At 54.2% G+C, this 13,114-nt stretch overlaps 2 protein-coding genes across 2 annotated transcripts in view; one reads left to right on the top strand and one right to left on the bottom strand.

The window, feature by feature from the left end:
• The window catches only part of SLC39A4 (solute carrier family 39 member 4), a 256,216-nt gene that overhangs the window by 56,786 nt on the left and 186,316 nt on the right, over positions 1 to 13,114 (bottom strand). The gene's annotated exons all lie outside the window — the stretch shown is intronic.
• MFSD3 (major facilitator superfamily domain containing 3) overlaps positions 12,389 to 13,114 on the top strand; it is a 16,259-nt gene continuing 15,533 nt past the window's right edge. Inside the window, exon 1 of the mRNA XM_060243154.1 lies at positions 12,389 to 13,081. Within this exon, the coding sequence (XP_060099137.1) occupies positions 12,409 to 13,081 (673 nt within the window). The 5' untranslated portion in view covers positions 12,389 to 12,408. The remainder of the gene's footprint in view (positions 13,082 to 13,114) is intronic.

Below are 13,114 nucleotides of genomic sequence, written 5' to 3'. Positions count from 1 at the left end.
TGTATGAAAGAAGGCAACATTCTAAGGCAATCCCGCATCCAGCCTGACCAGAGCTAGATATGTTTATATATAGTCCTTTATATGGCTATATCATAATCCAGGGGTGGCCAAATTGTGGTCCGGGAGCCACATGTGGCTCTTTCACACAAATTGTGTGGCTCTCAAAGCCCCCACCACCTTGTCAGCTGGCTAGGAGAAGGCATTTCTCTCTTTTAATCACTTCTCCAAGCATGGCCAGCCAGCAGCTTGGAGAATGCACTTAAAGTTGCTTTCTTTCCACCACTCCCTCTCCCCATCCCATTTATTTGCCTTCCTTCCTTCTCTCAAACATCTGGCGTTTATTCTATGTGGCTCTTACATTAAGCAAGTTTGGCCACCCCTGTCATAAACCATGCTTCTGGGACAACTGTTCTGTATCAGTTGGATTGTATAAAAATAGTAGGCTATGCACTATATGGTACCTCAACGTTCACATAGAAGGATCTTGTGCACTAGAGACAAGATACCTCCTTCACTGCTCCAATCAGAAATTTAACTCCTACAAACTCTAGAAAGAGTTCAAACCAGAAGAACTCTAGCATGTCACACTATCAATTTTAAAAGGATACAAAAGACATCTTAGCAGCATCAGAAACTGGACATTAAAGGGACTTAAAATTGACTTCAGTTGACTTCGAAGGGTATAATTCTGCTCACTGTGATACTGTTATAGCCGTGGGTGCACGCCCCATCAGTGGAGACCAAAAATTGTGCACATACACTTCGTTGGGCAATGAAATGGAATTATGAAAAGCAGCTGTTCATATAAAGAAGGTGGGTAGTAAATTAGACTACAAACTGGTGAATAAGATGTTTTTAAACAGATAAAAAGAATAACAATCTTGGTTTATTGAACAAAGCAGGAGTCAAGTCCCACCTTTAAGACCAACTGTGCTGGATTCCTCGTCTGATGAAGTGTGTTTAAGAGCACACGAAAGTTTACGTTCTAAATAAAAATTGGTTGGTCTTAAAGGTGTGACTTTGCATATCTTGGACAATTCTCTAGCTGAGAAATGTAGGCAGAAGGCATTAATTTGCCTTTTACTACCCTGAACAGAAGTGCCAGCTTGTCCCCGCTAGGGAAAGCAACTCAGCTCGCCATTTTCCAACCCCAGAAGTCTTGGTTTATGGTTATCATCTGAGTTCAACTGGGTGTGTGTGTTGATAACATGGGTAATAAATATGTCAGAATTGGAGACTGATGTGCCCTTAATGGTGAGACTCTGGCACTGGCTCAAAGGTTACCCAGTGAGCTTCCAAGGCAGATTAGGGATTTCTTATCTGGGTCTTCCAAACCGCAGTGCAGAACCCACCGCTACACCACAAAGTTACCATTCCCCTAGTAGAATCTGAAGTTCACCCCAATGTTTTGGAAGCAGTCTCGTCCACCCGCAGCCATTCTCTCTGCCTGTGAACTGACCTTTGCAGTCTGGAAATCAGTTCTAATTCCAGGAGAACTCCAGGCCCCATTTGGAGGATGTGCAACCAAAACAGAGAATCACAACAAAGAAAGACAGGGGAACCCAAAGCATAACGCTTCCATGAAATCCAGCCTCCACATAAATAAGAGTGACGATCCAAAATTATACAAACAATAAATATATTTTTTTGTTCCAAAGAAGCGGTCAATCAGTCATTTATGCCATACAAGGAGCGTATTCACCAGAATGCCAGTCCCTTCTTCTCCAGCAAATCAATGCCAAGGATTTATTTGGGAAAGTCCAAGTGACAATAATTAATGTCCAATGAGTCCAATTTAATGTCCAATGTTTGAAATCGTTGGCGTTCTTACCCAGTGTTTGAAATAATTTGTGAGAACCTTGAAGAAGCTAATGCGAAATGGGAGCACTAGTACAAACTTCTTGCCTTATGGATTGCTGGCTGCACATATTTAGAAAAACTGGACTCATTGGACATTAATTATTGTCACTTGGACTTTCCCCAAAAAATTATTGGCATTGATTTGCTGGAAAAGAAGGGACTGGCATTCTGGTGAATACGCTCCTTTGTATGGCATAAATGACTGATTGATTTCACTTCTTTGGAACAAGCAAATATTTATTGTTTGTATAATTTTGGATCATCACCCTTATTGTTTAGTTGGAGGCTGGATTTCAGGGACGCTTTATGCTTTGGATTCCCCTGCCCACCTGAAGGATGGCAACCCCAAGTGGGGAGAACTCTGAGCGGTTTCCTAAATTGGAGTTGGCAACTTAGAAGAATTGCAGATTTATACCCCTCCCTTCTCTCTGAATCAAGAGCCCCATGGCACAGAGAGTTACAGTTGCAGTACTGCAGTCCTAAGCTCTGCTCACGACCTGAGTTCGATCCCCAGTGGAAGCTGGGTAGACGGCTCGAGGTTGACTCAGCCTTCCATCCTTCCGAGGTCGGTCAAATGAGTCTCCAGCTTGCTGGGGGGAAAGCGGAGACGACTGGGGAAGGCAATGGCAAACCACCCCGTCAAAAGTGTGCCGTGAAGACGTTGTGAAAGCAACGTCACCCCAGAGTCGGAAACGACTGGTGCTTGCACAGGGGACCTTTCCTTTCTTTTTTTTCTCTCTGAATCAGAGACTCGGAGCAGCTTACAATCGCCTCTATCTTCTCCCCCCACATTAGACACCCGATGAGGTGGGTGGGGCTGAGAGAGCTCTGACAGAAGCTGCCCTTTCAAGGACAACTTCTGCCAGAGCTATGGCTGACCCAAGGCCATTCCAGCAGCTGCAAGTGGAGGAGTGGGGAATCAAACCCGGTTCTCCACTTCACCAAACTGGCTCTCGCTTAGATTTTGCATCCTGTCCCAACCTGGCACAAGAAAGCTTTCTAGCAGAAACCTCAAGCACAGCTGGACTCTCCCTCCCCCGAAGCCTTCCACGGCCACTTCCGCCCGATCCTCAGTAGGAGTATCCCTTTAACGGCCCGAGGACATCCATAGTTCCCATGCTAAGGGCGGAAGTCCTGGCTCATAGGCGAGGCTCTGGCCTATCAGCCGCCAGTAGCGTCGCCAAGAGAGCCAATGGGTGGCAAAGGCCGAAGCGGCTGCAGCCTTCTACGCTACTCCGATATCACTTCCGGCTCTCAGTTGAAGCTGCTCAGAGCGCCTCCATTTGCGGGACAAGAGCGGTGGAAACCGATAAACTCGCGCCAAAGCCCTGTCCAACAGAGCCGGAAGTGAGGGCTGCGTGGAACGCCTGGGAGGGTTTTCTATCCCTGTGGGCGGAGGCGAGGCGGGCGCGCCGCGCTGCGGGCGGGAGGAAGGGAGGTCAGGCAGGCCGCGGCCTCCGCCCGCTCGGTGGGGAAGAGGCCCGATGAGAGCGGGGCTTGGGGGAGGGGTCTCTGGCCTGGTCCCCTTGGGGCTGAGCGCGAGCGCCCTCTGGCGACGACGGCCGCCGCTGCAGCAGCCGGAAGAGGAAGCGTGAGTAAAGGAAGCCGGGGTTGCCACGGCAACCGTTGCGCGCGGGTCACGTGACGTGTGATCCCGGCTGGCGCTTCTGGTGGGTTTGTCCTCCTGGTTCCCAGCAGCCCCCGGGGCGGAGGAAGAAAAACTTTCTGCATTTCTTACACTCTCTTTTCCTGGGGTTTTTCCTCTCCCCCTTTGGATTTTGTGGCCTTCACAACAGCTGGGGTTGCCAGCCTCCAGGCGGGGCCTGGAGATCTCCCGCTTTTACAGCTGACCTCCAGCTGACAGAGATCAGCTCCCCTGGAGGAAATGGCTGCTTTGCAGGGTGGACTCTGTGGCACTGGAGGACCATGCTGAGGCCCCTCCCCAAACCCCACCCTCTCCTAGGGTTGCCAGCCTCCAGGTGGGGCCTGGAGATCTCCCGCCAGCCTCCAGGTGGGGGGTGGAGATCTCCCGCTTGTACAGCTGGCCTCCGGCTGGCAGAGATCAGCTCCCCTGGAGGAAATGGCTGCTTTGCAGGGTGGACTCTGTGGCACTGGAGGACCATGCTGAAACCCCTCCCCAAACCCCTCCCTCTCCTAGGGTTGCCAGCCTCCAGGTGGGGCCTGGAGATCTCCCGCCAGCCTCCAGGTGGGGGCTGGAGATCTCCCGCTTGTACAGCTGGCCTCCGGCTGGCAGAGATCAGCTCCCCTGGAGGAAATGGCTGCTTTGCAGGGTGGACTCTGTGGCACTGGAGGACCATGCTGAAACCCCTCCCTCTCCTAGGGTTGCCAGCCTCCAGGTGGGGCCTGGAGATCTCCCGCCAGCCTCCAGGTGGGGGCTGGAGATCTCCCGCTTGTACAGCTGGCCTCCGGCTGGCAGAGATCAGCTCCCCTGGAGGAAATGGCTGCTTTGCAGGGTGGACTCTGTGGCACTGGAGGACCATGCTGAGGCCCCTCCCCAAACCCCACCCTCTCCTAGGGTTGCCAGCCTCCAGGTGGGGCCTGGAGATCTCCCGCCAGCCTCCAGGTGGGGGGTGGAGATCTCCCGCTTGTACAGCTGGCCTCCGGCTGGCAGAGATCAGCTCCCCTGGAGGAAATGGCTGCTTTGCAGGGTGGACTCTGTGGCACTGGAGGACCATGCTGAAACCCCTCCCCAAACCCCTCCCTCTCCTAGGGTTGCCAGCCTCCAGGTGGGGCCTGGAGATCTCCCGCCAGCCTCCAGGTGGGGGCTGGAGATCTCCCGCTTGTACAGCTGGCCTCCGGCTGGCAGAGATCAGCTCCCCTGGAGGAAATGGCTGCTTTGCAGGGTGGACTCTGTGGCACTGGAGGACCATGCTGAAACCCCTCCCTCTCCTAGGGTTGCCAGCCTCCAGGTGGGGCCTGGAGATCTCCCGCCAGCCTCCAGGTGGGGGCTGGAGATCTCCCGCTTGTACAGCTGGCCTCCGGCTGGCAGAGATCAGCTCCCCTGGAGGAAATGGCTGCTTTGCAGGGTGGACTCTGTGGCACTGGAGGACCATGCTGAAACCCCTCCCTCTCCTAGGGTTGCCAGCCTCCAGGTGGGGCCTGGAGATCTCCCGCCAGCCTCCAGGTGGGGGCTGGAGATCTCCCGCTTGTACAGCTGGCCTCCGGCTGGCAGAGATCAGCTCCCCTGGAGGAAATGGCTGCTTTGCAGGGTGGACTCTGTGGCACTGGAGGACCATGCTGAAACCCCTCCCCAAACCCCTCCCTCTCCTAGGGTTGCCAGCCTCCAGGTGGGGCCTGGAGATCTCCCGCCAGCCTCCAGGTGGGGGCTGGAGATCTCCCGCTTGTACAGCTGGCCTCCGGCTGGCAGAGATCAGCTCCCCTGGAGGAAATGGCTGCTTTGCAGGGTGGACTCTGTGGCACTGGAGAACCATGCTGAAACCCCTCCCCAAACCCCACCCTCTCCTAGGGTTGCCAGCCTCCAGGTGGGGCCTGGAGATCTCCCGCCAGCCTCCAGGTGGGGCCTGGAGATCTCCCGCCAGCCTCCAGGTGGGGCCTGGAGATCTCCCGCTTGTACAGCTGGCCTCTGGCTGGCAGAGATCAGCTCCCCTGGAGGAAATGGCTGCTTTGCAGGGTGGACTCTGTGGCACTGGAGGACCATGCTGAAACCCCTCCCCAAACCCCTCCCTCTCCTAGGGTTGCCAGCCTCCAGGTGGGGCCTGGAGATCTCCCGCCAGCCTCCAGGTGGGGGCTGGAGATCTCCCGCTTGTACAGCTGGCCTCCGGCTGGCAGAGATCAGCTCCCCTGGAGGAAATGGCTGCTTTGCAGGGTGGACTCTGTGGCACTGGAGGACCATGCTGAAACCCCTCCCCAAACCCCTCCCTCTCCTAGGGTTGCCAGCCTCCAGGTGGGGCCTGGAGATCTCCCGCCAGCCTCCAGGTGGGGGCTGGAGATCTCCCGCTTGTACAGCTGGCCTCCGGCTGGCAGAGATCAGCTCCCCTGGAGGAAATGGCTGCTTTGCAGGGTGGACTCTGTGGCACTGGAGAACCATGCTGAAACCCCTCCCCAAACCCCACCCTCTCCTAGGGTTGCCAGCCTCCAGGTGGGGCCTGGAGATCTCCCGCCAGCCTCCAGGTGGGGGCTGGAGATCTCCCGCTTGTACAGCTGGCCTCCGGCTGGCAGAGATCAGCTCCCCTGGAGGAAATGGCTGCTTTGCAGGGTGGACTCTGTGGCACTGGAGAACCATGCTGAAACCCCTCCCCAAACCCCACCCTCTCCTAGGGTTGCCAGCCTCCAGGTGGGGCCTGGAGATCTCCCGCCAGCCTCCAGGTGGGGCCTGGAGATCTCCCGCTTGTACAGCTGGCCTCTGGCTGGCAGAGATCAGCTCCCCTGGAGGAAATGGCTGCTTTGCAGGGTGGACTCTGTGGCACTGGAGGACCATGCTGAAACCCCTCCCCAAACCCCTCCCTCTCCTAGGGTTGCCAGCCTCCAGGTGGGGCCTGGAGATCTCCCGCCAGCCTCCAGGTGGGGGCTGGAGATCTCCCGCTTGTACAGCTGGCCTCCGGCTGGCAGAGATCAGCTCCCCTGGAGGAAATGGCTGCTTTGCAGGGTGGACTCTGTGGCACTGGAGAACCATGCTGAAACCCCTCCCCAAACCCCACCCTCTCCTAGGGTTGCCAGCCTCCAGGTGGGGCCTGGAGATCTCCCGCCAGCCTCCAGGTGGGGGCTGGAGATCTCCCGCTTGTACAGCTGGCCTCCGGCTGGCAGAGATCAGCTCCCCTGGAGGAAATGGCTGCTTTGCAGGGTGGACTCTGTGGCACTGGAGAACCATGCTGAAACCCCTCCCCAAACCCCACCCTCTCCTAGGGTTGCCAGCCTCCAGGTGGGGCCTGGAGATCTCCCGCCAGCCTCCAGGTGGGGGCTGGAGATCTCCCGCTTGTACAGCTGGCCTCCGGCTGGCAGAGATCAGCTCCCCTGGAGGAAATGGCTGCTTTGCAGGGTGGACTCTGTGGCACTGGAGAACCATGCTGAAACCCCTCCCCAAACCCCACCCTCTCCTAGGGTTGCCAGCCTCCAGGTGGGGCCTGGAGATCTCCCGCCAGCCTCCAGGTGGGGCCTGGAGATCTCCCGCTTGTACAGCTGGCCTCTGGCTGGCAGAGATCAGCTCCCCTGGAGGAAATGGCTGCAGTACTGCAGCTTTACCACTCTGCGTCACGGGGCTGCTTATGGCTTAAGGTTGCCATACTCTGGTGAAAACGCCTGGAGATTTGGGGAAGGAGTTTGAAGCCTGGGGTCTTAAAGCTTTGTTGGTCTCAAAGGTGCCTCTGCACTCAAACGGTATTCTGTTGCTAAGAACACCATATTGCTGGGCACAGCAAAGCAGAAGCCCTGATGGGCGATAGACTCACCTGGCCCTGCCCGCATCTTAAAATCAGTTGGTGGGCATCGTGGTGTCCCTGGGCACCGCATTGGGCACTAGTGTGAAGAAAGGCCTGTGTCTGCCCTTCTCAGCTCCTAGACGGAAAAGCAGGATCCTGTCCCCTTTTGAAATCCTAGATTGCTTGACAAGATCGGTAGAACTGGTTCCAGATGGTGATCGCACGGATCTTGCTGAGAGCCAGTGTGGCGTAGTAGGTAAGAGTTAGGATAGGATCTGGGAGTTCAAATCCCCACTCATGCCATGGAAGCGCGCTGGTTGTCTTTTGGTCAGTCGCTCTCAGCCGAACCTACCTCGCAGGGTTGTTGTTGTGAGTATAAAAATGGAGGACAGAACGATGTAAGTTGCTTGAGGTCTCCACGGGGGAGAAAGGGGGGCGGGCAAGTGAATTATATTATTTATTTAGTTAGTTAATTTATATTCTGCCCTTTCCCAAATGGGCTCAGGGTGGATAAAAACATTTTAAAACAGTAGTTAAACATATATGAACATATGAAGCTGCCTTCTACAGAATCAGACCCCCCTGGGTCCATCAAAGTCAGTGTTGTCTACTCAGACTGGCAGCGGCTCTCAAGCTGAAGTTTTTCCCACCCACTTGCCCGGACCCTTTTTAGTTGGAGATGCCGGGGATTGAACCTGGGACCTTCTGCTTACCAAGCAGATGTTCTACTGCTGAGCCACCGTCCCTCCCCTAAAACCAATAAAAGTAGACTACAATAAATAAATGATACAGCGAGAAGTAACGATCACCCTTCCCCTCCACATGTTTGCTGCGATCATGTACAACAAGGAGACAAATGAGTCTTGTGAGCAGAGCAGCACACAATTGCTGCCGTTCGGGTTCTACGCATTCAGTAACACCTAAAATTCCTTCCATTAAAGAAACTGCCCTTTTGAAGGAAGTCAACGGAAGGCAGCCAGTTTTATCACCAGCTGGTTCTGTGCTGGCAAAATAAAGGTCAATGTAAGTTTAGATGTTCTTCCTGTTGACAGACACATTCAGCCAAGAACGACTTAACGTAGTTTTAAAGACTTCAAATACGCAAGAGTCCCTGTTTTAATCTGTGGGATGGCAGAGGGCAGATAAGGCAATGAATCAGCAGAAATCAGGCCAACGTGGACTGAAGAATTAAGCCATCCATTGTCTCTGCAGATCCCATTTTCTGAAAACGCTCCCAAATAGAGGATGCTCTGAGCCAGAGGGCTGCCAGCCTGGGTGGGGAAACAACTGGAGATGTGTAGGGAGGAGCCTGCCATTCTATGAGACGGAGACACGGTCGGAATTCGATGTATTAGCGCCATCTGAATAATGCTAAATGTGACCTTGTTTTTCATCCGTCTGTTTTAATTGTTGGGATGTTTTTAACCGTCGTCGTTCATCGCTCAGAGCCCTGAGTAGTCAGGGACTGAGCGATTTAGAAATCTTAACTAATAAACAAACAAATAGATTAATTAATCAATCAAAGGCTAGGTGCCACAGAGTGCAGTCTCTAGAGCAGCCATTTTTTGTAAGGGAACTGATCTCTCTAGTCTGGAGATAATTTCTCAAAGCGAGAGGCCTCCAGCCCCCACCCGGAGCTTGGTAACCTTGCTCTAGGCTCTGATGGACTACCGGAACGATTTTGTGCATTTTGTGGCTAACTAACGTTTGTTGCTTATTAAATACCTTTAGGCAGCCAGTGGCCAAGATGCGCTCCTTTCCTCTCTTTGTCTTGGTTTTTAACATTCTGTGCCACGAGAGGACATCCTAACACACACACACACACACGCAAAGCCGGTTTGGTGTAGTGCGTGGACTCTTATCTAGGAGAACCGGGTTTGCTTCCCCACTCCTCCATTTGCAGCTGCTGGAATGGCCTTGGGTCAGCCATGGCTCTCATAGGAGATGTCCTTGAAAGGGCAGCTCCTGGGAGAGCCCGCTCGGCCCCACCGAACTCACAGGGTGACTGTTGTGGGGGAAGGAGATAAAGGAGATTGTAGGCCGCTCTGAGTCCCTGTCCTGGAAAGGGCGGCTTCTGGGAGAGCCCTCTCAGCCCCACCCACCTCACAGGGTGTCTGTTATGGGGGAAGAAGGTAAAGGAGATTGTGAGCCGCTCTGAGACTCTGATTCAGAGAGAAGGGCGGGGTATAAATCTGCAATTCTTCTTCTTTCAAGGAGAGGCCAGTTGGCAGATAACCACCCAGAGAACCCTCCCATCCCATTAGCAGACCCAGAGTTTCTAAAGGTGGTGCATCTGCTCTCTTCCCCAGTGGGGTTTCCTCTGTTCCCTAGTAGCAGAAGATGTGGGGAGAAAAGCCCACTAATGCCCCCCAAGCGCTCAGCATAACAAACTCCGCTTCTGAATTCCCTCCATCATCACCGGACAGGTGCCCTTTTCTCTCCTCCTGTGCTGTTCCTCAAAATTTACCTGTAGGGAACTGGCCAACCTCCAGGTAGCACCTGAAGATCTCCTGCTGTTGCAAGTGATCTCCAGATGACTGTCAAGCCAATGGCTGTTCTGGAAGGTGGACTCTACCCTGCTAAGGTCTTTCCCTACCCAAATTCCACCCTGCAAACCTCCAGGTATTTTCCTGCCCAGAGCTGGCAACCCTACAGTAGGTCCAAACCCTTCCTCCCACAGACTTTGTGTGTCTTGAACACACATAAAGACACATGAAACTGCCTTCTACTGAACCAGACCTTTTTGGTCCATCAAGGTCAGTCTTGTCTACTCAGACTGGCAGCCACTCCCCAGAGTCTCAGGCAGAGAAAGGTCTTTCCCAGCACCTCCTGCTTGACATTTTCAACTGGAGGTCCTGGGGATTGAACCTGGGACCTTCTGCATGCCAAGCAGATGTTTCATCACTGAGACACAGAACATAGGAAGCTGCCTTCTACTGAATCAGACCCTGGATCCATCAAAATCAGCCTTGTCTAAGACTGGCAGCGGCTCTCCAGGGTCTCAGGTTGAGGTCCTTCATGCCTACTTGCTTGGACCCTTTTTAGTTGGAGATGCTGGGGATTGAACCTGGGACCTTCTGCTTACCAAGCAGATGCTCCACCACTGAGCCACCGTCCCTCCCCATGAACATCTGAAGCTGCCTTCTACTGAATCAGACTCTGGGTCCATCAAAGTCAGTCTTGTCTCCTCAGACTGGCAACGGCTCTCCAGGGTCTCAAGCTGAGGTCTTTCACGCCTCTTTGCCTGGACCCTTTTTAGTTGGAGATGCCGGGGATTGAACCTGGGGCCTTCTGCTTACCAAGCAGATGCTCCACCACTGAGCCACCGCCCCTCCCCATGAACATATGAAGCTGCCTTCTACTGAATCAGACCCTGGGTCCATCAAAGTCAGTCTTGTCTCCTCAGACTGGCAACGGCTCTCCAGGGTCTCAAGCTGAGGTCTTTCACGCCTATTTGCCTGGACCCTTTTTAGTTGGAGATGCTGGAGATTGAACCTGGGACCATCTGCTTACCAAGCAGATGCTCTACCACTGAGCCACCATCCCTTCCCATGAACATATGAAGCTGCCTTCTACTGAATCAGACCCTTGGTCCATCAAGTCCGTCTTGTCTACTCTGACTGACAGCGGCTCTCCAGGGTCTCAAGTTGAGGTTTTTCATGCCTATTTTCCTGGACCCTTTTTAGTTGGAGATGCTGGAGATTGAACCTGGGACCTTCTGCTTACCAGGCAGATGCTCTACCACTGAGCCACTGTCCCTCCCCTAAACATATGAAGCTGCCTTCTACTGAATCAGACCCTGGGTCCATCAAAGTCAGTACTGTCTACTCTCCAGAGTCTCAAGCTGAGGTTTTTCATGCCTACTTGCCTGGACCCTTTTTAGTTGGAGATGCCGGGGATTGAACCTGGGACCTTCTGCTTACCAAGCAGATGCTCCACCACTGAGCCACCGCCCCTCCCCATGAACATCTGAAGCTGCCTTCTACTGAATCAGACCCTGGGTCCATCAAAGTCAGTCTTATCCACTCAGACTCAGCAGCTCTCCAGGGTCTCAGGTTGACGTCTTTCACACCTACTTGCCTGGACCCTTTTTAGTTGGAGATGCTGGAGATTGAACCTGGGACCATCTGCTTACCAAGCAGATGCTCTACCACTGAGCCACCATCCCTTCCCATGAACATATGAAGCTGCCTTCTACTGAATCAGACCCTCGGTCCATCAAGTCCGTCTCGTCTACTCTGACTGGCAGCGGCTCTCCAGGGTCTCAGGTTGACGTCTTTCACGCCTATTTGCCTGGACCCTTTTTAGTTGGAGATGCTGGAGATTGAACCTGGGACCTTCTGCTTACCAGGCAGATGCTCTACCACTGAGCCACCGTCCCTCCCCATGAACATCTGAAGCTGCCTTCTACTGAATCAGACTCTGGGTCCATCAAAGTCAGTCTTGTCTCCTCAGACTGGCAACGGCTCTCCAGGGTCTCAAGCTGAGGTTTTTCACACCTATTTGCCTGGACCCTTTTTTGGAGATGCCAGGGATTGAACCTGGAGCCTCCTGCTTGCCAAGCAGATGCTCTACCCCTGAGCCACAGCCCCATTTATGGCTCTCCAGGGTCTCCAGTTGAGGTTTTTCACGCCTCTTTGCCTAGACCCTTTTTAGTTGGAGATGCCGGGGATTGAACCTGGGGCCTTCTGCTTCCCAAGCAGATGCTCCACCACTGAGCCACCGTCCCTCCCCATGAACATCTGAAGCTGCCTTCTACTGAATCAGACTCTGGGTCTATCAAAGTCAGTCTTGTCTCCTCAGACTGGCAACGGCTCTCCAGGGTCTCAAGCTGAGGTTTTTCACACCTATTTGCCTGGACCCTTTTTTGGAGATGCCAGGGATTGAACCTGGAGCCTCCTGCTTGCCAAGCAGATGCTCTACCCCTGAGCCACAGCCCCATTCATGGCTCTCCAGGGTCTCCAGTTGAGGTCTTTCACGCCTCTTTGCCTGGACCCTTTTTAGTCGGAGATGCCGGGGATTGAACCGGGGACCTTCTGCTTACCAAGCAGATGCTCCGCCACTGAGCCACCGTCCCTCCCCACACAGATGCTCTTCCCACCCCATAATGCTTGTCTCTATTTCTTCCAGGTTGACGGCCGACCGCTGAAGGATGAACCCCAAATACGTTCTGCTCGGGGTGCTGTACTTCGTCCAAGGGATCCCCTACGGCCTGCAGTCGGGGCTGCTGCCCATCTACTTCCGAATGGCGGGCCTCTCCTTGACCAAGATCAGCCTGACCAAGATGCTGTTTGTGCCCTGGATCCTCAAGGTCTTGTGGGCCCCCCTGGTGGACCAGTACTTCACCAAGAAGACCTGGCTGGTGCTGAGCCTGGCGGGGCTGGTTCTGGCCTCCCTGGCCTGCTCCACCATGACCCCCGAGATCCATTTCTTCCCCGTGGCCACTGCCCTCCTCTTCATGAACTTCTTTGCCTCCGTCCAAGACGTGGCGGTGGACGGGTTAGCCGTCTGGCTCCTGGGGCAGGAGGAGGTGGGCTACGGCAACACCATCCAGGTGGTAGCTTACAAGCTGGGCTCGGTCATGGCCGGAGGAGGCCTCCTCACCTTCCTCCATCTCTTGGGCTGGGGGCCGCTCTTCAGCTCCTTGGCCGTCATCTACCTCCTCGCCATCCTGTACACCTGGCGCTCAGATCTGCGGCTGCGGCGCCCTTTGCAGGAGAGCCAGGCTAAGAGCCGGACTTTCAACCCCTGGCGAATCCTGCGGGGGCTGTTGAGGGTGCCAGGAACCCCGTGGATCGCTGGCTTTGTGTTCATCTATAAGATAGGTGGGTCTCTCTCTCAAGAGCAGATATTTATCT

The sequence above is a fragment of the Heteronotia binoei genome, chromosome 7, assembly GCF_032191835.1.
Source record: "Heteronotia binoei isolate CCM8104 ecotype False Entrance Well chromosome 7, APGP_CSIRO_Hbin_v1, whole genome shotgun sequence".
Classification (NCBI taxonomy): domain Eukaryota; kingdom Metazoa; phylum Chordata; class Lepidosauria; order Squamata; family Gekkonidae; genus Heteronotia; species Heteronotia binoei.
Note: the sequence above shows the minus strand (reverse complement) of the source record. Positions and strands in the feature narration are given on the sequence as shown.